This window comes from Pleurodeles waltl, chromosome 8 (genome assembly GCF_031143425.1).
Source record: "Pleurodeles waltl isolate 20211129_DDA chromosome 8, aPleWal1.hap1.20221129, whole genome shotgun sequence".
Taxonomy (NCBI): Eukaryota; Metazoa; Chordata; class Amphibia; order Caudata; family Salamandridae; genus Pleurodeles; species Pleurodeles waltl.
Window position 1 is genome coordinate 524,782,872 of NC_090447.1, and position 26,310 is coordinate 524,809,181.

Genomic DNA, 26,310 nt, shown 5'->3' on the forward strand with positions numbered 1-26,310 from the left:
ACATCCGCTAGGCCTCCTGCACGACAACAAATGACATTACACTCAGATGACATCACAATATCCCGTTCTATAACCATGCACAGCAAACTGAGTAGACCAACAAGACTTCTAAAACCAAACTTTTGATTGTAACCATGGTCATGTCTGAAGGTACAACAGAATCAAGGAGCAGGTAAAGGCCATCTAGTTTAAAACGTCAACATTATAGTGGAGACAATACTACAGTTTTCTGTCTATTTACAAGAACTGGATTCCCCAAATATTTACTACAACACTTGGGCCGGCAGTCACATTTTAGGTGACGATGATTACCATCAGCTCAGAAAAAGGAATATATATCTTATTAAAAATGCAAAGGCTATTTTGTGCATTATGCTTAAAATTGCCAATTGTGCATCGTAACGACAAATAACATGAAGTACAAAGAATGTCTGCAACTGCGGTACAAAGAAGAAGCACACGTGTTAAGCATACATATTTACTGAATCTATACATAATTGTGTAGATAAAATTTCAGTTTCACAGTTGTGAAAAAATCTCTACAAAATGTTTTTGATAAGCAAAGCAAGATTGACTGCCCATTTCCCCCCTTTTCATTTTGTGACAGCAAATAAGGATTGTAAAAATAAAGCAGTGTTTAGCACAAACTAAATTTTTGCAACAGTTTTTTTCACAGTTATTCTCATTTACAGTCTGAAGAGGTAGATTTTTTTTCTGTAACACCTGAGAAATGAACTGTAGCACAGAGAGGTGTAAAGGTGTAGCAAAGATACAGATCAGAGCCCTGTTACAGTAGCAGTCCACAATAGTACTCATGTTTCATAAACTTGTGTTCACATACAAGTTAAGCAGTTTTAATTTATTTCTGTAGATAATGGCAATGATGGTTCCTTGAGGAGGAAAAAAAAGTCAAGATGATATGCATGGTCTGTTTCGTGTTAAATCAATGTGTCTGATTTTGCAGAAAATGTATGTTCTACATTTCCCGATAAAAAGGTATGGTACAAGCAACGAAAACAGTTTGCCAAACAGATAACGAAACCTGCTGATTATTTTGATTTGAAGGAAAATGGTTGCTAATTCTATTTTTCCTTCAATGAGTCTGGACACTGCTTACACTCAAAGATATATTTTGCAACTACCACAATGAAATAAAAATGTCCTAGATCATTATGAACAAATTTTATTCCTGCGGAAACACCCAAGCCTCAATACAACGCTTTTACTGTTTAGTCAAATGCGTTAGGGCATGGGAACATTTTTAGTATAAGTAGCTTTTTAAGGAATAAACAGACATAAAAGATCACTTTTTCAGAATCTCGAGACTGGATTCACAATAATTAGGCTCCCTTGTTTTTCTAAGTGAGAAAACAAATGAATGATTGTGCTGTCCGTATGCTCTGCTACTCAAATACAGTGCCGTAATTGGTGACTTATTTAGCCCTAAACGCTTAAAGGCTGCATCAATTGTGATGCACTGTGGCACAGTGAATTAATCCAGGCATAGGGCTAAAGCAATCCTGCAATGGGGCGCCGATAAGGGATTGCCCACGGTTATTTTCAGACATGGGCAATCAGAGTGCAAGCAAACTTGGACCTTCCTCTCACTAAAAATCTGTTCAGCCGAGCAATGGTTACACTGTTCTCAACATGATTCATAGACTGCTCCGCCTGCTAGGAACTGGTGCACAGATGATTGATATGGCATCACCGAATCAAATCATGAGCTTCAACAGCCTAGAGCACTCAATTACATGCACTAAACAAGATTCTTACAGTACCGCATAATGAAAAACATGGCCTAATTTCGCAAAAAAAACGAATCGTGCTACTCCCTAAGTTTGACATTACTTCAGAAGTCACTAAGTTAATACTGAGGCGATGTGAGCATAGCTCATATAAGATCCATATGTGGACTTACTACATCGGTCTACGAACCATGGTCTGAAAACCATTTAAAATGTAATCAACCAAAAGACGAAATGACCATCAGGATAGAAGAACATGCGGCTAAAATGGATCAAATAGTCACCAACAATGTTAAACAAATAACAGACTGCTTAAACTACCTCTTTCCAAGTAAACCTTGCAAATATTAGAAATGGACAAATAATTATCGAAGCTATTTCAGTGCAGCAGGAACATTCACGTATTTCTTAACTGTTCACCCCAGCCAACCTAAGATCAAATATTTCAGAACCAGAAAATAATCTGCCGATTGCTCTTCACAAAATTAAAACTATGAGAGCGGAAGCAACCGGAATGCAAAGCATTCTTCACAGATTCCAGAGACCTAAAGTACTTTATCAACAGGGTTTCCAAAAAAGGTTAGTAATGGTTGTGTTAAAAGATCAAATGTGTTTCCAGTTTAGTCAACAAGGCTTTTTCGACGTTTGCAGTTCCAATAAAAATATAACTTTTAGAGCAATATTTATCTAAGGTTGTCAATTATATAAATGTTATCTTTCCTCTTTCATAGCAAGAACAATTTGGTCCACCAGTGGCCGCGAGTGGCACTTAGTTTACTCAATAACAGATAAAATGAATGTTTGCTGAAAACAGAACTATTCAAAATATTTTCTTCGGACAAACACATAAAAGAACCTAGTCCTAATGATGCTACGGAATTAATGGAAATGCGAATCCCCCCCCCACCCCCCACCCCAAAAATAGTTATCCTTCGTGACAGCACCTTATTTTTGGGGATATGTGGTATAACGATCATTATCTTGCGCCTGTTCCACACGACGTCTCAGTTGTACTCCCTACTGACAGTCACACATATTCTTACCAAAATGGGTCTAGATGCAATGGTAAACATTTACACCAAAACTCAGTGCTTAAAATTAAACAAAGGTCCCTCCGGTGCCGGACTGAAAGTACACATCCACCGCTTAAGCAGGACTTCCTTCCGAATTGAGCTTGTGACCTCCTACAAAAACCCTGAGAAGTATACAAGACTGTAACACCCTGTTTTCCATTTTGTAAGTGGGAGCATCAACTTCAGTACTGATGTATGGTTTGAGGCATCACATAACCAAGTCCCTGTAATCAGTCTTGAACAAATTTGTAATTCCCTGTTATTCATTACAAAAAATACATCCGCTGATAAAGGGTTGCCAAATGGTACTCAGAAAGTAATGTCTCATCTGCTAAACATTAAGGAAAAAAATGCATTAAACAATGGTGAAACAGTACGATACTTCTTCAACAACTGACTACGGGCCATTACAATTTACGCTGAAATGTGGATTACATTCATGCATGGTTTGACCAACATGTTGACATATGCTGAGAAACAAAACATGCATTAATTCAGAAACGATGTGGAAACCGCGCTAAACAAGTGGCAAAAAAAGATCGATTTGACTACCCAAAGCTGCTAAACATCCTGTACTACATCAGTCCAGTAGTTCTAAGAAAATACAGATATGGTAGAAAAGTAAGAAATTTGTCACCACAAAACCAAGAGGTACCACCAACAGAGAATGTTATACAGAAAATATATATATCTATATATGTGGATATATATATATTTATGTACATTTGAACATAGTTTACAATTTAGTCAGCGGAGTCGATGCTGGTCAAAGAACATGTACAGACAGTCTCTTCAATGGAATTCTCAACAAAGGAGGGTGAGCATGCAGCATCAGGCTGGATTCCAGGTTCTTTGTCAGTTGTAGTTACAAGCTCTTTAGTAGTCTCTTCGATTGTACATGACGACAACATGTCCACCATGGTGGCCGGGCCCATATCAGGGACAGATATCCGATCCTTGAGGACCTCTACTTTTTTATTGAGCTCATTTCTCTCTGTCTGGAGGGCACGACACAGTTTCTCCAAACGCTCAAGCTTAATCTGGAGGCCTTTGCACTCTTTATCTCGAAAGGTTTTCTGTGAAGAGAAGACAAAAAGACAATTAAGGTAGTAAATATACAACTTTTGAATGAGTTAACGTACTGAAACACAACTTCACAACAATTTTCTAGATATTGCCTTAGGCCAAAGAGAACAGATAGGCTTCCTGTCACATTTTAAAATGCAGCTAATTATCCTTACTGCGCTGGACACTGCATGTTAATTGTCTGGACCCAAATTAAAAAGCAGAGTACGCAGTGGAGGGTGTATAAAGGTTTTGTTCAGCTTCAGATGTACACCACAAACCTCCAAGCCACAGGGAAATAATTGACAGTACCCCCCTCTCCCCCAATATTCTTAGCGGGTCACACAATAACAATGCTGTGAAGTATGAATCCATATTCCAATTTTAAAGGGCAATCCACAACAGCTACCTTTATGGTGACACATCATTAATATAGGAGCTCTTTCACGTTATCTATCTATGGGATTCCTTGCTACCTAGTGGTAGGTGGAAACTAATTCCATAGTTGCTTATGCATACATAATATGTGACAAATTCTCACCAGTTCCCTTCAAACTGAAAAAAGAGCCAATCAGTGCATGGTTTATGATCAATGGCAAAAGAGAGGACCGGGAGTCTTTGATAATGAGGTGTATCCCCCAAAAATCTGTTCTTCTGCTCCCTGTTTAATTTGGGCCCTGGAACATGTCCTCTTGACAGCACAAATGGGGATACCCCAAACGAAATATTAGGTGTAGATTCTGTATGCCCACAACATATTTTCCAAATCTGGTTACCAAAACCTAATTTGTTGACCAAAACAAGTTGCAACTAGCCCTTCAAGCTGCAACTGAAGCATCCCACTAAAAAACATTAATTCTTAGGCAGTACAGAGACAACCTGGTATGTTTGATACCATTAGTATCCAAGAACTCCTTCACTCCCATCAACACCAACTCATCAGGGTACCCTTCCCATATGAACACCCTTTGAAGGAATTGAATTACTGATGCAGTGTTCACAATATTAACAAAACTGATTTGAGGCCACATAGACACATAGTCAATTAATACAGTGGCATATTTGGAATATTCGTCAAAAACTCTGACCTGACCCTATGTCTAATGCTAACTTGGCCCATGGTACAGAAGGTGCTTCCATTGAGTCGACAGGAGATGACTGATTCACCTGGATCTCATCGCTCACTATACAGGGACATATAAATCCTTCAACTGCTTTGTCAACACTAGGCTAACAGAAATCCTCATGCACCCTACGCTTCATTGCATGAATTCCAGCGTGTCCTTCGTGAGCCAACTCCAACACCTTCATCCTCATCGAAGAAGGTACAACCAACTGTTCTTATCTATACAGTAAGCCTTTGACATAAGTGAGTTCTAGGGCCACATAAAAATAGGGCACAGTTTTGCGTTCTACAAGTTTAGCATTTGGCCACCCTTGTGTTGCCCATGTCACAACTTTGAGCACAGAATGTTTTCTATTTCACACTTCCCTTCTCCCTCCTGCAGTGCATCATGCATTAAATCACTTATTTGAGACGTCACACAAACATTTTCCTCATCTTCCTCAACACAACTGTCAACTACCTGCGAAGGCATTCTGGATAAAAAGTCGGAAACCACATTCTTTTTCTGTACTGTATACTCAATTCTATAATTAAACTCTTGCAGTCAATATTGGCATTTAGCAATCCTGGGTGTGGCCTTAGAGCACTCTTGGTAATGTGCAAATCAATTAAGGGTTTATGACTGGTGCAGAGAACTAAAGGCACACCCCACACATTTGAAAGTACTGTGCACCCCACAATAAAGCCAATGCTTCCTTCTCAAGGCTTGAGTCAGTATGTTCTGCACCCCTAAGTGCTCTTGATGCAAAAACTATCACGTCCTCCCCTACCATCCTTTTTGAGCTGCCTCAGCCTGTCTCCTAAACCAGCTTCTAGCACCAGTGATAATAGTATCCTTAGTGTCAAACAATTTCAATGGTTTAGCACAATGTTCTCAAGTATACCATCAAAACATTCTGACACTGTTCACTCCATACAAACCAAATACTGTTTTTTTTTTTAGTAGATGTCCTAATGGATCAGTTCTACTGGCAAAATGCAGAATACATTCTGAATAGAATTCCCCCAAACACAAAAACTATCTCAACAGGTTTCTGTAGGTAGGTGGCTGGCTTCATCAACAGGTCACAATTTTATTTTGGGTGATACCCCACATGAAACAAGTTACTTACCTTTAACTGTAGTTCTCCAGTATTGGAAACTTTCATAGATTCACACGCTTGAATCATTCCCCGTAGTCGAGATGGGAGCCCCCAGTGTAATACAAAAGCCACGCGCAATTGCATATAAAGCTCAGAGGCACTAGGCTTCTTAATTTAGTAACATCTTATAGTCCTTTTATGAAAAAGGACCAAACTTAACAGACAACCAATCAGCTCACACCACCCTCTGGAACCCTCCTGTGAGGAGCGGATTTCCCACAGATTTTCCAAGCACAAGTGCAATAATACATCTAGGACTGAGGAAAATGAAGGTGAGCTCCTCAGGGGAGGAAGGGTGGGTTGCATGTGAATCTATGAAAGTTTCCAATACTGGAGAAGTACAGTTACAGGTAAGTAACTTGTTTCTTACTCCAGTATTGAAACTTTCATAGATTCACATGCTTGAGTCAGAACAGTAAGCAGTGGATAACACATTTTCGACCTACAGATAGCAACATAGTACTCTGAAATGTGAACTGGCATGACAATATGTACATACACTTCTTTCTATGATCTACAGCATTATTTTAAAGAAAATGTGAGATAACAGAAAACAAGCGGATGGAGGGAAATAATTATTTAGCTCACCTTCATTGAAACAGGTTTCGAAGGACCGCTTGCCCAACGGCTGCATCCCGAAGTGACTCAGTGTCGAAGAAGTATTGCTGCCTGAAGGTGTGAGTTGCCCTCCATGTCGCAGCTCAACAGATGTCTTTCATTGATACACCAGCAAACAGCGCACAGGACACAGATATAGCTCTGGTAGAACAAAATCTCACTTGTTTGCAATCGTCTACCTGCTTTCTGATGCAGAATATGATTGTGTCTTTAATCCATCGGGATATAGTCTGTTTCGTTACAGAGTGACCTTTTCTAGCGACACTGAAAGCTACAAATAACTGAGTGGACTGTCTGAATGACTTTTTTCTGGCCTGACAGAATTTTATGCACCTTTTAAGGTTGAATAAATGGAGAGTCCTTTCTGCAGTAGTTTGCGGGTTCGGGAAGAAAGATTTGAGCACCACCGGCTCGTTGATATGGAATTTCGAAGGCACTTTAGGAATGAATTTGGGATTGGTGTGTAGGATGACTATCTTGTTTGAACTGCAAAAAAGGTTCTTGTATAGTGAAATCTTGAATTTCACTAACTCTGCGTGCCGAAGTAAGGGCGGGAAGGAGAGCCACCTTCCAAGTGAGGTACTTGATGTCTGCCCTGTGGCTAAGCTCAAAAGGCTCCTTCATAAGCTGGCCAAGGACAATGTTAAGCTGCCATGCCGGAGGTGGAGGCTTTACTGGAGGAAAAGATCTGAAGAGACCCTTCATGAATTGCTTGAATAATCTCAGAGAGCATAAGGACGGCTTGCCTGGTACTCTTCTTTATCTGGAGATGGCCTCCAAATGGACCCTAATTGAGGAATGGGCAAGTCCGGAACGTGCTAGTTGTAAGAAATATGGCAACACCACCTCCGGTGCGGAGTAGAGAGGGTGCATTTTTTGGGTTTCACACCACAGCCAAAATAGTTTCCACTTTAGGCAGTAAGATTTGTTGGTGCTCGATGCACGTGCGTTAGCTAGCACTTCCCTGCACTTAGTCGGTAGATCTAGATGACCGAAATCGTTGTATTCAGGAGCCATGCGCATAAACCCAAAGACTTGGGATCCGGGTGCCTCACTTGCCCCCGGTTGATGGTAAGCAGCTCCGGAATTGGCTTGAGTCTGATGGGTGGGCAAGCAGACAGGAGAAGCAACTCCGTGTACCATGGTTGATGCGGCCACGCTGGAGCTATTAGGATCATCTGGCAGGGTTCCGACTTCATCTTCCTGATCACCTTTGAGAGGAGAGGGATCGGAGGAAAAGCGTACGCAAAGATCCCTGACCATGCGATCGAAAATGCATCCCACCATGATCCCTGTTGGTGATACCAGCTTGCATAATGTCGGCATTTGGCGTTCTGGGAGGATGCAAATAGGTCCAGATTCGTTTTTCCCCACTGGCCGAAGATTCGATCTAGTGTCCTCTGGTCTAATTCCCACTCGTGGGAGGATGTCGCCAACCTGCTTAGCGAATCCGCAATGGTATTCTGTAGACCTGGGACATGCTCCGCTGTTATGTGGACTGAGTAGTGAATGCACCATTTCTAGATGGTTTGCACTTCAAGAGAGTATGTGAGAATGTGTTCCTCCCTGCTTGTTTAGGTAGTGCATTGTGGTGGTATTGTCTGCTCTGACAAGCACTGCTGATCCTCGTATCCTCGGAAGGAAGGCTTGCAAGGCATAATAGACCGCTCTCAGCGTGAGAAGGTTTATGTGGAAAAGATGGTGAGAAGGTGGCCACCTACCGCTCACCCAAAGGTCCTGCAGGCATGCGCCCCATCCTGTGAGCGATGCATCCGTAGTTACAATCATTGGAGGAATTCTTGCCATGAAGCGGAGTCCTTTTGAAATGTTCTGGGGAATTGTCCACCAATCCAGAGAGTGGACCATGTGCAGTGTTATGAAGATGGTATCCTCGAAGGATCCTTGTGCTAGCGTCCATTGCCTGTTCAGTTCCTCCTGAATTGGGCGCATGCGCAGCTGACAGAATGGAATGAGATTTATACATGACGACATCATGCCTAGTAAGGACTTGTACCGCCGAACTGAAAGACACCTTTTTCTTTGGAAGCGCCTTGCCAGTTGTATTAACCTTGCTTGTCTGTCCGGCGCTGGATAGGCTCTGGCCTGTTGAATGTCTAAGATAGCTCCTAGGAAGGCTAACCGAGTGGATGGCTGTAGGAACGATTTTTCTTTGTTGAAAGTAAGGCCTAATTCCTTGAAAAGGCGCAGAGTCGCCTTGCCTGAGTTTTCTGCTGACTGGACATCTGGAGCTTTTACTAGCCACACGTCGAGATAGGGAAAAACCTGGTGTTTGTTTCTCCTTAGGTAGGCCGCCACTGCCGCTAGACATTTGGTGAAGATTCGTGGTGCTGAACGTAAGCCAAAGGGGAGGACCTCGAACTGGAAGTGTTTACCGTTGACCACAAACCTCAGGTACTTTGTGTGTAGCGGATTAATGGAAATGTGAAAGTACGCATCCTGAAGGTCTAGAGAGGCCATGTAATCTGCTCTGTTCAGATGCTGGAGAACGTCTTGTAGGGTGACCATCCGGAATGTTTGTTTCTTGAGGTACTTGTTCAGCTCCCGTAAATCCAGAATTGGCCTCCATAGGCAAGACTTCTTTTGGATGAGAAAGAAGCGGTAGTAGAAACCCTTTCCCCTCTGGGAATGCGGAACAGACTCTATAGCCCCTTTCTACAGCATAGTTATTACCTCCAAGCAGAGCAGATGAAGGTGTTTTTGTCGGGTCTGGGATGGAGGCATTGAAGGGGGAATCTGGGTGAATTCCAACAGGTGTCCGAATCGGACAACATCAAACACCCATTTGTCTTTCGTTATTTGTTGCCAGTGTTGGATATGATTTTTTAGGATTCCGTGATAAATTGTAGGAGAAGAGTGTAGAGGACGTGTCATAAGACAGTCATTGTCTACTTGCGGATTCCTTAGATTGTCACCCCGACTTGTTCTTGTGGTAGGCTCTGGTAAAGGCTGCGGGAGGCCATTGCCTCGGCTGGTATTGTGTCCTAGAAGGCTGGAACGTGGAGGAATAGGATGGATACCTATATTGCTGGTATCCTCTCCGAAAGGAAGGTTTACCTCTGCCCCTAGCACCACGAAAGGGCACTTTCGTGTATTGCAGAGTACCTAAGGATTTTGATGTCGACGTATCAGAACTGATGGTTTGAAGAGCATTGTTGCTGTGCTTCCCAAACAATGCTTCCCTGTCATATGGAAGATCCCGAATTTTTGTCTGTACCTCAGGATAAAAGTTGGTGGCTTTGAGCCAACCTTGACGCCTCAACACAGTTGATCCCGCGAGTAATCTGAAGCCTATCGCTGCTATATCTAGTACACAATCGATGATCTCTGCTGAAGATCGTTGGTCCTCTACGAGTACTTTTCTGGCTTCTGTTTTGGAAGCATCTGAAAGCTCTTCCAATGATTGAGACACGTCTGACCAGAGCTGTCGATCATATTTGCCAAGTAGAGCAAGGGAATTGGCCGCCCTTACTATAATAGCGGACATGGAGGAGAAACGCTTGCTGATGTTATCTAAGCGTCTCCCCTCTTTATCTGGCGGTGATGTCAATGGCGTAGAAGGGTTCCTGGAGCGACGTTGGGCAGCTTGCAAAATCACGGAGTCCGGCTTCGGGTGGCCTGACAGGCAAGCCGGAGCATCCTCTGTGGGTTTATATTTTTTGTCCGGTCTCGGTAGCACTGCAGGGACTGTTGCCGGATTCTACATAATTTTCAGGCCCTGGCTCCAAACATGGTCTATGATGTGTATAGCTCTGACCATCTTCCTGTGGGGTTCTTTAAAATCGTAGAGGAAGCAATCCTGCTGAGTTGGGGGCATTGGAAGATCAAACCACGTGGCGGCATGCTCAAGCAGGTTATGGAAGCCACCTATATCTTCAGGTGGGGACTCTACCACGGGTGCTGTAGGAGAAGCAGGTGCCGGTATGATGTAATCATCCCACTCCACCTTCCTCCGCATCCTCATCGGAGGAGACCTGATGCCTTGGTGTGGAAAGAAGAGAATGCTGTGATTTTGGCTGAGGTGTATGATGCGGCTGCTGCAAGTGGGGAGTTGTTGGTTGAGGCGGAAGTATCAGTTGTTGAACCGATAAAGGCTTTGCTGGAAAATGTTCCTGATAGTCCGCCAACATTGCCTGTAGGTCTGAAACAAGCCCAGGGGGAAGACCTCCTAGCCCCGGCTGCTCATAATAGCTTTGTGTACAGGGAGTGCAGAATTATTAGGCAAATGAGTATTTTGACCACATCATCCTCTTTATGCATGTTGTCTTACTCCAAGCTGTATAGGCTCGAAAGCCTACAACCAATTAAGCATATTAGGTGATGTGCATCTCTGTAATGAGAAGGGGTGTGGTCTAATGACATCAACACCCTATATCAGGTGTGCATAATTATTAGGCAACTTCCTTTCCTTTGGCAAAATGGGTCAAAAGAAGGACTTGACAGGCTCAGAAAAGTCAAAAATAGTGAGATATCTTGCAGAGGGATGCAGCACTCTTAAAATTGCAAAGCTTCTGAAGCGTGATCATCGAACAATCAAGCGTTTCATTCAAAATAGTCAACAGGGTCGCAAGAAGCGCGTGGAAAAACCAAGGCGCAAAATAACTGCCCATGAACTGAGAAAAGTCAAGCGTGCAGCTGCCACGATGCCACTTGCCACCAGTTTGGCCATATTTCAGAGCTGCAACATCACTGGAGTGCCCAAAAGCACAAGGTGTGCAATACTCAGAGACATGGCCAAGGTAAGAAAGGCTGAAAGACGACCACCACTGAACAAGACACACAAGCTGAAACGTCAAGACTGGGCCAAGAAATATCTCAAGACTGATTTTTCTAAGGTTTTATGGACTGATGAAATGAGAGTGAGTCTTGATGGGCCAGATGGATGGGCCCGTGGCTGGATTGGTAAAGGGCAGAGAGCTCCAGTCCGACTCAGACGCCAGCAAGGTGGAGGTGGAGTACTGGTTTGGGCTGGTATCATCAAAGATGAGCTTGTGGGGCCTTTTCGGGTTGAGGATGGAGTCAAGCTCAACTCCCAGTCCTACTGCCAGTTCCTGGAAGACACCTTCTTCAAGCAGTGGTACAGGAAGAAGTCTGCATCCTTCAAGAAAAACATGATTCTCATGCAAGACAATGCACCATCACACGCGTCCAAGTACTCCACAGCGTGGCTGGCAAGAAAGGGTATAAAAGAAGGAAATCTAATGACATGGCCTCCTTGTTCACCTGATCTGAACCCCATTGAGAACCTGTGGTCCATCATCAAATGTGAGATTTACAAGGAGGGAAAACAGTACACCTCTCTGAACAGTGTCTGGGAGGCTGTGGTTGCTGCTGCACGCAATGTTGATGGTGAACAGATCAAAACACTGACAGAATCCATGGATGGCAGGCTTTTGAGTGTCCTTGCAAAGAAATGTGGCTATATTGGTCACTGATTTGTTTTTGTTTTGTTTTTGAATGTCAGAAATGTATATTTGTGAATGTTGAGATGTTATATTGGTTTCACTGGTAATAATAAATAATTGAAATGGGTATATATTTTTTTTTGTTAAGTTGCCTAATAATTATGCACAGTAATAGTCACCTGCACACACAGATATCCCCCTAACATAGCTAAAACTAAAAACAAACTAAAAACTACTTCCAAAAATATTCAGCTTTGATATTAATGAGTTTTTTGGGTTCATTGAGAACATGGTTGTTGTTCAATAATAAAATTAATCCTCAAAAATACAACTTGCCTAATAATTCTGCACTCCCTGTATAGTATGAAGCATCGTCATCTGAGTATTCTTGGCATTTAACCCTTAACTGGGAAGGGCTGCTGGCTACTCCAAAAATACCCTCCTCATCCGAGTCATCGTCATCTAAGAGATGTGAGGGTAAAAGGCTGGAAACCTTGCTAGGGGAAGTGACTCAGGGCGTTAGGTGATATCTCTTCGCCCTCCTGTGTGCATCCCGGTCCGCTAATGAAAACAGAGGCAAGGAACATGGTCTCTGCACTTTCGCTGTAGTGTTAGTCGACGAGAGATGTGCCGCAGACGGTGGTGGCGTTGACGGTGGAAACGTCGACGGTTGGAGTGTCGACAGTGGGACTGTCGTTGACGATGCCGGTTGTTGCTCTGTCGAAGCCGTAGTCGGTGGAAGCAGGGTCAATGAGGCAGTCAGTGGAAGCAGCGTCGACGGGGCCGTCGTCAGTGGAAGCAGGGTCGACGCCGGCGGAGTCGTCAATGGAAGCGTTGAAAGTATAACACCGACAGTGAAGATATAGGATGTGCTGTAGACGAGGATGGGCATACCGTCGACAAAAAGTCGTTATCAGGACCTGAGCCGTCGACGACGATCCTGTCAACGGCGCAGAAGTTGGTTTCTTGAAGGTATGCTTTACCTTGAATGGTGGTGTTGACGGCTCAGAGACAAGCTTCTTTTTTTACTTTATGCCTGAAGCTTTAGTCTTCATCCTTTGAGGGCTACCAATTTTTGAGGACACCTCAGTAGATTTTTAAAAAGCTTTCCTAGGTCTTTCCTCTGAAGAAACTTCAGATTGTTGTTTGACAGGTGTTTTCACCACAGAAACAGAAGAAGAGGCACTGTCCTCATCAGAAACTGGATTGTCTCTGGATTCCAATTTTGTAGCCAGATGAGAAGACGACCCTCTCTGTCCTTAAGAGTCTTAGTAGAAAAGGTTCTACATACCTTACAGTCTTCTAGGTTTATGGTTAGGATAGAGACAATATATGCAGTCCTTATGCTGGTCATCCCTATGCAGCCTTTTCTTCATGCAGGTAGCACAGGCTCTAAAAGACCTTTCTTAGGTGTGTCTGACATGGTAGCCAGGTTGACACACCTTGAATGATTTCTGAAGAGAAAAAGTATCCAAATCTTTTCAGAAAGGATTTCTTGAGAGGAAAACTGAGCAGAGCTCAAAGGAGACTCCTTAGCACAACATGCAGTGGTAAATCTAAGGGAAATCAGCTCCTCACAGGAGGGTTCTAGAGGGTGGTGTGAGTTGATTGGTTGTCTGTTAAGATTGGTCCTTTTTTTATAAACGACTATAAGATGTTACATCATCTTCCTACACCCCACCAACTGCAACCCTCAGAATTTCATTCCAAAACATTTTGCACCAATGTTTCACGTTTATAATTCCATGTTCTGGCATCATCTAGAACCCGAACTGAGAGTTTACTGGTCAAATGTGGCACTGCTCTAGAAAAGTCTCTAGAGATTTCTGTTGGTATCATGCCTGTCGGACAAGCCATGACCTGGCATACGCCACATGTAACTGAAAAGCCTATGCCCAGAGATTACAGATTCCACCTTAGCTCTGGTGGATAAATCCTTTAAACAGGGTTAGTGGGCTTCATGCAGGGTAGCAATGGGTTATGTATGCTATCCAATTAGCAAAGTCTAGATTCACAGTGTGCATATTACTGGACTGAGAAGTTGGGTATAGACAAAACACACACACACACATATATATATGCATGCTCACTGGTCTTGCAGGCAAGGTCTAAGGAATAACACAACTGAATAGTTAAGAACAATATGCCTTGTAAATGTTCCCTTATTTAGAGATTTGTCTAACACATTTGTTGCACAACATAGTTGCAGACTGCTGAGGGGACTCAATATCTCCATATATTTTATTGACCTATTATTCAAAGTATGTACAGCCTTTTCTGAAAGTAAGCAGATAACTGAACTGTCTGATTTACAGAAATGGTGAAATGTCCCCCAAGTACAACTTTTTAAAGCATTCATTACAGTCTTCTCAGTGTGCATTTTATCTGCATAGAAAAAAGGGTTGATTTACTTGAGCATCTGAATTTCACTCACACTACTGAAAGATGCGATAGCTGTAACAGGGTAACCACGGTAAAATGTTTCACAGTTGCTTTATTCACTGTTTTAAAGGAAGGTAATATTATTATTTTTCATTCCAGCCTTCTCCATCGTCAACTATTTTAGTAGGTCCATGTGTTATCACTTCTAAACACCAAGAGTGGATCCTAAAAGTGGGTAATTGGTTGAGGAAAGGCACGAGACACATGACCTAAGCTGTAAAATGCATATGCTATAGAACTGAAATGTTGATGTAGACAGAGGAACATTCACAAAATATCAAATTTGGGAGAAATCTTGAAACTAATCTTCTGCAGGGATTCTTTTGCAGCTTCTTCAAATTGTTACTGTTGCTATTATGTTGTGCTTTTATTTGTGTTGTTTGCAGCACTGTGCATGTGCTTCAGCACTTTGTCGGGCAGTAAGCTCGATTTAAAGGCTCATAGGAGATCACACAATGTAGCATGGTAAAGTTCAACTTCACGGGGACTCATCTGAAGGGTATAATTTCTCATCAAGGCAATTCGACATGTGCACATTGCCCATTGCTATTATGTTGTGCTTTTATTTGTGTTGTTTGCAGCACTGTGCATGTGCTTCAGCACTTTGTCGGGCAGTAAGCTCGATTTAAAGGCTCATAGGCGATCACACAATGTAGCATGGTAAAGTTCAACTTCACGGGGACTCATTTGAAGGGTATAATTTCTCGTCAAGGCAATTCGACATGTGCACATTGCCCATGTTTAGTACAAGTGGTCTTCTTTAGCAAATAAGGTCCGATATGAGTGAAGGTCAAAGTTCTGAATGTTATGCTCCTAAAGGTGAGATGTATTTTTTGTGGTTTTTTAAAATATTACACATCTATTCCCAAAGCACACATCAAAATCGCACGCAGCCACCTTCACAGAGTTGATAGACATGACTGGACGTTTTCAATGTTAACCTAGGACAATAAGCATTTGGGGAGAAAGAAAGAGTATATGAAATATAGTATCACAGTGAGCTGAGTCTGGAGCAGGTACGTCAATGCTGTCTAGAATGGTAGGTGTAGGAAGCTGGCCTGACGTGTGGTGGACACCTATGCTGTTGGCACCTTATACCAGGTCCAGGTGACCCCTAATAGTGAATGTAGGCAGTGTCTAGGAAGCCAGGGCTCTCTAGAGCAGTGGTCTCTAAACACTATAATGCCCCCCCCCCCGCCAAATGCGGTTGAAAAATTAAGTCATTGGGCTCCCCTCAGAATTTTTCACAATTATTTTATAAGGATGGCAATGTTTAAATATGTCTAGACCTACTTAATCATTGCAGTTAAGTAGTGTTACCTTTTTAAAAATGCAATAACATTCTTCTGCTTAAAACAAAGTCCTGTTATCTAGCAGACATGTAAAGCTTATGCAATACCACTACAGTCGCACAGCAACTTATCACACATGAAAGACCCACAAAGAGTTAAAAAAATAAAGGTACTTTATTATAGTACCACAACACTAGATTAATTATAGGCACCCCCCAAACTGGAGGCAAGTCCACACTACATATATACATACATATATATACATATACACACACACAAAAGTAATCAGAAATTAGCATAGAAATAACAAGGATTGGCAAGAACTGTAGAAAATAGTGAAGGCCCTATGGGAGTGCCAAACCATATACTAAAAGTGGAATGCGAAGTGAAGTCCCCTACCCAAGGATATGGAGTTGTTGAAGGGAGCTGGAAGAACTAGGAACCCCAAGAGGTGAGTACCTGAGTGACCTTCAGCAACCAGGAGAGCAGAGGTAAGGAACTGGTTTTCCTAAGGACTAACAAGAGGACTTGGAAAAACGATTGTGCAAGAACAGGAGCAGTCTAGAAGAAACCAAAAGTGGATTCCAGTAGAAGAGGGCAGAGTCCAGTCCACGATGGAGTGTGCAGTGGGGGCAGGAGATACTGCCCACCCTTCTGTGGATGAAGATCCGTTCAACAGGGTAAGAAGATCAGCTGTGGAGCCCAGGAGCGCAAGAGGAGTCCTTGGAGCCGTGCAGATGGTGTCCCACGTCGGTCATCGGGTTGCATATGGTTGGTGGTGTAGGAGAACCACCAACAAGCCTTGGCAAATGCAAGAGAAACAAAAGAAGAGTTGCAAGGCTGAAGAGGACCAGTAAGGTCCAGGGGAATCAACCCTTGGAAGGGAGTCAGTGTGACCCTCAGCAGTCAGGAGAATCAGCAGAAGCAGTCGCAGCCCCCACAGGCAACCCACTGGCAGCAGGGACAGTAAGTCGCAGTGAGGCCCAATCAGCACACCTGGGGAGGAGTCCCATGTCGCTGGAGCAGCAGAGATGAAACTGCTTGGCAGGATGAAGTGCTGGGGGCCGGGGATCCTCGGACCCTAAAGATCCCTTGGAGCAGGAGACAACAAGCCTTGGTAGCTGCAAGAGTCACGGGCTCACCATCTCCGAAGTTGGACAGCTGGCAGACAGGACCAAGGGGACCACTCCAGACCACCACCTGTGATGCAGGATCCACATGGTTCCAGAGGAGAGCAGATACACGCAGCCAGACGTTGTTGCTATAGGTGACTGCAGATGCAGGGGAGTGATTCCTTCTTGCTTCTTGGTGCAGGCTGAAGTCTCGTCGACCCCAGAGGATGCACAGTCGGGGAAATGTTGCAGATACTGGAAGGAGGTGGAGAATTTTTTTTGCAAAGCGTAATCATCAGAGCTGCAGTCTTGTTGGTTCCTGAAGAGTCCATTTGAGGTTCCAGTGGCCAGAAGTAAACGATACAGAGGAGTCATGGTGGAGTCTTGCACGTCGAATCTGGCGACCCACCGTCAAGGGAGGCTCTAAATAGCCCTAAAAAGGGGGTTGGTCACCTTGCAAGGTGACCACCTATCGGAGGGGTCTCTGATGTCACCTGCCTGACCTGGCCACTCAGATGCTCCCAGGGGCCTCTGCACATCTTAGTTTCAAGATGACAGAATCGAATGGCCACCTGTAGAAGCTCTAGGCACCACCCCTAGGGTGGTGATGGGACAGGGGAGTGGTCACTCCTCTTTCCTTGCTCCTGTTTCGCACCAGAGCAGGGACCGGGGGTCCCCGGGCTGGTGCAAACCTGTTTATGCAAGGAGGGCACCAGATGTGCCCTTCAAAGCAAACCGGTAGCTTGGGAAGGCTACTCCTCCCAAGTCTTGTAACACCTATTTCCAAGGGAGAGGGTGTTGCTTCCCTCTCTTACAGGAAATCCTTGGTTCTGCCTTCCCCTGCTTGAGCTGGTCAAACAGCGGGAGGGCAGAAACCTGTCTGGGGGTGGCAGCAGCAAGGGCTGCCTAGAAAACCCTAGCAGACTGGTAGGAGCAATACTGGGGGTGAGTCCTCGAAGGAGCCCCCAGAGTGCATAGGATCATACAACCAATACTGGCAACAGTACTGGGGTATGCTTCCAACATGTTTGATACCAAACATGCCCAAGTTCAGAGTGACCATTATGTAGCTGTGTCCAGTACACAGATAAAATGTTTTTTCTGCAATTACGATGACCAGTGTAATGGAGCTGGAGTTCGTAGGGGCACCTCTGGGCTAGGAAGGCCTGCCATAGGGGTGACTTACAGTGACTTGGTGCAGTGACCTGTGGTGAAAGGGTGCATTAACCTTTTCACGCAGGCTGCAATGGCAGGCCCGCAGACATTTTGCATGGGCTCCCGTTGGTGGCACAATACATGCTGCAACCCATGGGGAACCCCCTGGTGCCCCAATGCCTGGGTATCTAAGGGCCAGATGTAGGAAGCCTTTTGCACGTCGCAAACTGCGAAAAACGTAGTTTGCGACGTGCAAAAGGCCTAACGCGATGCACAACCTCAAATTGCGAGTCGGTACCGACTCGCAATTTGAGGCTGCGACTCGCAAATAGGAAGGGGTGTTGCCTTCCTATTTGCGACCGCATCGCCATGCTGAGTTGCTTGTGACCACGAATGCGGTCGCAAACCAACTAGCAGTTACCATCCACTTGAAGTGGGTGGTAACTCATTCGCAAAAGGGAAGGGGTCCCCATGGGACCCCTTCCCCTTTGTGAATGTCTTCAAAAATGTTTTTTCAGAGTAGGCAGTGGTCCCTATGGACCACTGCCTACTCTGAAAAAACCGAAACCAAATGGTTTCGGACATTTTTCTTTTTGCAGCTCGTTGTCCTTTAAGGAAAACGGGCTGCAAAAAGTAAAAAAAAACTGCTTTATTAAAAAAGCAGTCTCAGACATGGAGGTCTGCTGTCTCCAGCAGGCCACCATCACTGTGAGTGCATGGACTCGCTATGGGGTCGCAAACTGCGACCCACCTCATTAATATTCATGAGGTGGGTCTTTGCGACCCCATAGCGAGTCGCAGAAGGTGTCTGAGACACCTTTCTGCATTTGGTTTTGCGAGTTGCAATTTGCGAGTCGATATGACTCGCAAATTGCAAGTTGCAAAATTATACTTACCTACATCTGGCCCCAAGTACCATATACTAGGGACTTATAAGGTGGCACCAGTATGCCAACTGTGGAGTGTACACAAAGTCCTAGGCAACCAAAATTAGAGGGAGAGAGCAGAATCACTTGGGTCCTGGTTAGCAGGATCCCAGTGAAAACAGCCTAAGCACACTGATGGCATGCAAAAAGTGGGGGGGTAACCATGCCAAAAAAGAGGGTACTTTCTTAAGGTAGGACGATTGTGAAAAGGATCGGTTATATCAAGTGTATTTGTATGGCACAGTTCTACTGTTTATATGGTCCTGAAGTGCTTTCAGAGTCTTGGCAGCCTGTACGATTCTGGGAATCTTAATGACCAGAGTCAAAGTAGTCTACTGATATGGTATTTGGTTGTATTGTATTCCGAGAACTTTACTCCATTGCACTGAGGAAGAAACTTTTACTAAATGTGAAGACATTGCTTGCCAGAGTCTGGATTCATAGGATGAGAAAGCCTCCTTGCGACAGTCATGGATTTTCAGACTGGCCAGAGGCGCATTCCTGACAGTGTTGGGTTTACATAGTGGCGTGCATTCTGAATCACACAACAAAGCGTATATTGCATCCTGGCAGGGAACAAGAACCAATACAGTTCTTTCACATTAGGGAGATGTGCTCATTCCTTATTTAGTTGGGAAATAGAGTGGCAGCTTAAAGAATGATTCTGGGTGAACTGAGGCAAGTGAGAAAACACATGTCTCCATCAACGTGTGATATAATTAAGGCTTGGAGTGTGGTCTGGAACTTCATAAATGGGTGTACATGCTTGATTAGTCAAAGTAATGTACCCTGGAACAATGCTGCTTTAGCTTTGTTCTAAAAAGACCAGAAAAGGGGTCAATAAAGTTCATGGATTTAGCAAAACAATTCATACTGTTTAGCCCCTCCTAACCACAGAGTGCAAGGGTTCCTCTGTTAACGAGACCACACTGTTGTTGTTTTGAGTTTCTGGTACACTACAGATATCAGATTTATATTACTTTCCTGAAGGATCTTAGTCTGGGGATGTTAGTCGATAACACTTTAATGTCTAGTTGGGCGCCAACTGCATCTTGGTGGAAAGCATTGTGTTGCTAGTTTTAGCGGTCCTCAAATCACAAAAATGAGTTACAGATTAGGTGGCGAGTGGCTTAGCTAAACTTCGTAATGCAGGTTTGGGAGTGGTTTTGCTACAGAATGAGAACATCTCATACAAAGTCAGCAATATTACTATATTTTAAGCTCAGTTTCTATGAGGATTTCCAACAAAACCTAAATGACTCGGAATCAAATCTTTAAAAAGTTTGGTGTACTGTACACTGCCCAACAGCATGACTGAGCGATACGGAAGCTATTTTTCCACTCTGATAAGCCAATATAGCATTTTTTGTTGCTTCTTATTGGTGAGCATTAACAGAGGGAGCTACCCTCTAAACATTCTACGAGTACTGTCCTCATTAATAATCGAAAATGAGTAGGGGCTTGTATGGAAGTTGCAAAAATTAGATACAATTTGAGACAGCAAAAAGAATTACATGTAAAACTCTTCATTTTTGCTTTAAAAGAAAGGAAAACACACAAATGCTTGATTAGCCACACAACAGAATTGCATGAAAAAATAATCTTCAGTGAGAAACAGGTGCACTGGTTTCCAGCATTTATATTTGAATGGGGCACTCTACAGACATGTCTAGATTGTGCCACATACAGCTGAAGTGCCTACTTTTTTATTATTAAAACTAACCATATTAGACCACTGAGGTTCTGGAAGTAAATGTGGTGACAAATGGACTATGGTTATATTCACCACTTCTGAAAACCATGGCTGTCGAGCCGATGTTGGTGTTATTAGAGTTAGGGTAAGCTGTGAACTCCTGCAACTTGTCAGCTGCTTGGAGGATTAAAGCATTTGAGGGAAATGAATGTGCAAAGAACACTGGCTAAGAGGTATCCAGGACTTCAAACAAATCTTCGTATGAAAGCAATGTATCTTTTAATTGTGTGACCAGCAGCTCTCTCTCACAAGAAAGTCCAATATGTTCTGGAACCCCAAGGACCAGGAATCTCAGATGTTCAAGCACACAGGCACCCACATACTGTAGTAGCATTAACTCATTCCTTCTTACAATAATAAATATGGCAGTCATGAAGAGTGTTGTATAGGGGATTGCTGACGTTGTGTATCATATCCTTAGATCAGTCTCAATCTTTTTTATTTTTCGTATTACTTAAATATATTTTAATTCATAAAACAGTTTAGCTAATTGTTTCTTCGCTGAAAATAGAAAGCTGTTAAAAAAAAAAAAACTTGACACAAGTAGGTGTATGGGAAAAAGTTTCCCATTTGTGTGTCCATCCTGTGTGTGAGGCATCGGTGATAAATGGCCTCAGTTGGACTGGTTCTGTGAAACGTCTGCCCCCAGTCATGCACTCTTCAAGTCACTACTGTAAATATTCAACCATGTTTTTACTGACACCACTAGATTTGGTGACAGACTGTGTGATTAATCTTGGTGCCATTGTTCAATACAAATGGCTGAGTTCTGAAATTATCATGTTTGCAACTACTATAAACTTCAGTACTTGAGATGAACAGATGCCTTCTTCCTACAACAATTAAATGAAGGTCAACAGGGTCGTCTTGAATATTATTCTTGCGAATTATCTGATCAGGGACGAGATTCCTGCTTATGCCTCGGTTTCATATTTTTGAGGGGTTCAGAAAATATATAAAGCATACACCTTGATAACTATTAGACTGGTGAAATTAAACTGCTATCTTTCACGTACTTCTTACAATAGCAGTGGAATGTGATGTGACGTAGTCTTAGGTGTTCTGCACAGAATCTTTTATCCGATTACCCTGAGGACCAATCAACCTGAGGTTACCGTCTCCCACACTTCTGGGTAATTTTTCCAATGACATCTGATCGGTATGGTGTGGTTTAGGGGAATTAATGCCATGTTACTTTGTGGAGGAGCAGAGCCTCTGACTCCACTCCCTTACTTTGTCACAAGAAGACCGTGATGGTTGTTGACCATATTGCAAATACTGCTATAGATCCCCTTGCTGTGTTTACTGCAGTCTTCTTTGAAGCCTTCTATAAGTTATGCCCCTGTGAGATGGAAACCTCCACTTTGCAAAGACCCCATCACCATTTCTGTCTCATTGCTCCTGACCACGTATTGTATGCCTAAGAAAGCTTTTGAATCACTTCCTCAATCTTCTCTAATTCTTGGTGTTTGAATTTATTCAACAGTTCACTGGAATTAGCAATGCACCACTGAGCCACTGCAATGCTCTACTTTCTTCCTGTAGTCTCTGGCTTTGTGATATCCCCTCTGGTGATGGACCACTCATGGCTGATGTATTCTGTAATATTTACACTGCAGAAAAAACAAAGGGCCCGATTACGACCTTGGTGGATGGGATATTCCGTCATAAACGTGACAGATATCCCACCTGCCGAACTACAAGTTCCACTATATCCTATGGAACTTGTAGAACAGTGAATAGGATATTCGCCACGTTTGTAACTGAGTAATCCACCTGCCAAGGTCGTAATCAGGCACGAAGTCTGGTTTAGTGTGTGAACCAATGAGTATGAGATCTTGAGTAGATGCAATATACCACTGTTCTATATGAGATGCAGCTGCCTTTACAGTGTTTGGATTCGTTAAAGTTACATTGCCTTGGTGAACACTGGAAGGAATTGACTCTTCTGAAAATGACCAAGTACCTCTAGTCAGAACGTAGATAACTTCTGCTTTGCAATTCGAACACAGTAATGTGATCAACAGTAAAGCATGGTAGGTTGCAATGTAAGGCAGGAAAATAATGGTTAGGTAGAAATCTCCTGATCAGAATTGTGCAGCTGTAACGTCTTCCCATATGTTCTTTTCTTTCTTTCCAATGAATAGGTTCTTCTGTTTCCAAAAAAAGAAATCATCCACTTGCTCAACATTATCTTCATGTGAATACTCAAGTGATTTAAAAAAGGTATTGTATTATGACTTTAAACACTCTCACTCACCTTCCTTTATTATTGCCTCTTTTCTTCGACATAATGTTTCATTTATGCCATTGTCAATTTTCTTTTGTTTGTAACAAGATGGACCTTTGGAGTCTGAATTTTATTGAAGTATACCTCAATAAGTTATTGTAAGGAAATGACTCCTTGGCATGGTTACCCCCCTGACTTTTTGCCTTTGCTGAGGCCAAGTTATGATTTGAAAGTGTGCGGAGGCCTGCTAACCAGGCCCCAGCACCAGTGTTCTTTCCCTAAATTGTACTTTTGTCTCCACAATTGGCACACCCTGGCATCCAGGTAAGTCCCTTGTAACTGGTACCCCTGGTACCAAGGGCCCTGATGCCAGGGAAGATCTCTAAGGGCTGCAGCATGTCTTATGCCTCCCTGGGCATCCCTCACTCAGCACATGCACACTGCTTGCCAGCTTGTGTGTGCTGGTGGAGAGAAAATGACTAAGTCGACATGGCACTCCCCTCAGGGTGCCATGCCAACCTCACACTGCCTATGGCATAGATAAGTCACCCCTCTAGCAGGCCTTACAGCCCTAAGGCAGGGTGCACCATACCACAGGTGAGGGCATAGGTGCATGAGCACTATGCCCCTACAGTGTCTAATCAAAACCTTAGACATTGTAAGTGCAGGGTAGCCATAAGAGTATATGGTCTGGGAGTCTGTCAAACACGAACTCCACAGCACCATAATGGCTACACTGAAAACTGGGAAGTTTGGTATCAAACTTCTCAGCACAATAAATGCACACTGATGCCAGTGTACAATTTATTGTGAAATACACCCAGAGGGCATCTTAGAGATGCCCCCTGAAAACATACCCGACTTCCAGTGTGGGCTGACTAGTTTTTGCAAGACTGCCACACACCAGACATGTTGCTGGCCACATGGGGAGAGTGCCTTTGTCACTCTGTGGCCAGTAACAAAGCCTGTACTGGGTGGAGGTGCTTCACACCTCCCCCTGCAGGAACTGTAACACCTGGCGGTGAGCATCAAAGGCTCACCCCTTTTGTTACAGCGCCACAGGGCATCCCAGCTAGTGGAGATGCTCACCCCTCCGGCCACTGCCCCCACTTTTGGCAGCAAGGCTGGAGGAGATAATGAGAAAAACAAGGAGGAGTCACTGTCAGGACAACCCCTAAGGTGTCCTGAGCTGAGGTGACTGACTTTTAGAAATCCTCCATCTTGCAGACGGAGGATTCCTCCCCCCCCCCCCCAATAGGATTAGGGATATGACCCCCCTCCCCACCGGGAGGAGGCACAAAGAGGGTGTAGCCACCCTCAGGGCTAGTAGCTATTGGCTACTATCCTCCCAGACCTAAACACACCCCTAAATTGAGTATTTAGGGCCCCCCAGAACCTAGGAAGATAGATTCCTGCAACCTGAAGACGAAGAAGGACTGCTGACCTGAAGCCCTGCAGAGAAGACGGAGACACCAACTGCTTTGGCCCCAGCCCTACCGGCCGGTCTCCCCACTTCAAGAAAAACTGCAACAGCGACGCATCCCCCAGGGTTCAGCGACCTCTGAAGCCTCAGAGGACTACTCTGCATCTAAAAGGACCAAGAAACTCCTGAGGACAGCGGCCCTGTTCAACAAAACTGCAACTTTGCAACAAAGAAGCAACTTTTAAAGACCACACGTTTCCCGCCGGAACCGTGAGACTTTCCACTCTGCACCCGACGCTCCCGACTCGACCTGCGGAAAACTTACTCTACAGGGAGGACTCCCCGGCGACTGCGAGCCCGTGAGTAGCCAGAGTTGACTCCCCTGAACCTCCATAGCGACGCCTGCAGAGGGAATCCAGAGGCTCCCCCTGACCGCGACTGCCTGCTTCAAGGAACCCGACGCCTGGAAAACACTCTGCACCCGCAGCCCTCAGGACCTGAAGGAACCAAACTCCAGTGGAGGAGCGACCCCCAGGCGACCCTCTTCTTAGCCCAGGTGGTGGCTACCCCGAGGAGCCCCCACTGTGCCTGCATCGCTGAAGAGACCCCCGGGTCTCCCCATTAATTCCTATTGAAAACCCGACGCCTGTTTGCACTCTGCACCCGGCCGCCCCTGTGCCGCTGAGGGTGTACTTTCTGTGCCTGCTTGTGCCCCCCCACCCCCATGCCCCACAAAAACCCCCTGGTCTGCCCTCCGAAGTTGCGGGTACTTACCTGCTGGCAGACTGGAACCGGGGCACCCCTATTTCCATTGAAGCCTATGTGTTTTGGGCACCACTTTGACCTCTGCACCTGACCGGCCCTGAGCTGCGGGTGTGGTAACTTTGGGGTTGCCTTGAACCCCCAACGATGGGCTACCATGGACCCAACTTTGAACCCTGTAAGTGTTTTACTTACCTGTGAACTTAACAATTACTTACCCCCCCAGGAACTGTTGATTTTTGCACTGTGTCCACTTTTAAAATAGCTTATTGCCAAAACTGTACATGCTATTGTGATAATTCAAAGTTCCTAAGATACCTGAGTGAAATACCTTTCATGTAAAGTATTGTTTGTAAATCTTGAACCTGTGGTTCTTAAAATAAACTAAGAAAATATATTTTTCTATATAAAAACCTATTGGCCTGGAATTGTCTGAGTGTGTGTTCCTCATTTATTGCCTGTGTGTGTACAACAAATGCTTAACACTACCCTCTGATAAGCCTACTGCTCTACCACACTACCACAAAATAGAGCATTAGAATAATCTCTTTTTGCCACTATCTTACCTCTAAGGGGAACCCTTGGACTCTGTGCACACTATTTCTTACTTTGAAATAGTATATACAGAGGCAACTTCCTACAGTTATTGTACTCTTTCAGTCTTTGAAACCGAATTTAGAGAACTCAGAGACACACTTTTTTGGCTCCAATCGTCTATTTTAGAAGTTTATTCCTCCCTTGGTTCTGGCATTCTGCCAACGAGCTTGCTATACTGCAACCAAAAAGATACTTTTCCTCCAACAGTTTTGGGTGGCTTGTTTTATGAGGTCAGTGACCCTACAAAATAAAGTTTTTCACGAATTTCAGGTCTCACTTTCCCAACTAAAAAATGTCTGTTTGTCCAAGACATTGTTAGCTTATGGTTTTTCAGCTCTAATAACACTGTTTTCAGGACTGAAGGGGGAAGCTGTAACTATCGCCCCCCCATAGGAAAGTGCTCCCTTTTTTTACATGGTCACC

The 26,310-nt window shown here is 44.0% G+C and overlaps 1 protein-coding gene across 1 annotated transcript in view; it reads right to left on the minus strand.

Annotated features, from left to right (window-relative positions):
* Positions 1-464: 464 nt before the first annotated feature.
* TXLNG (taxilin gamma) overlaps positions 465-26,310 on the minus strand; it is a 347,757-nt gene continuing 321,911 nt past the window's right edge. The window contains exon 10 of the mRNA XM_069204538.1: positions 465-3,897. Within this exon, the coding sequence (XP_069060639.1) occupies positions 3,565-3,897 (333 nt within the window). The 3' untranslated portion in view covers positions 465-3,564. The remainder of the gene's footprint in view (positions 3,898-26,310) is intronic.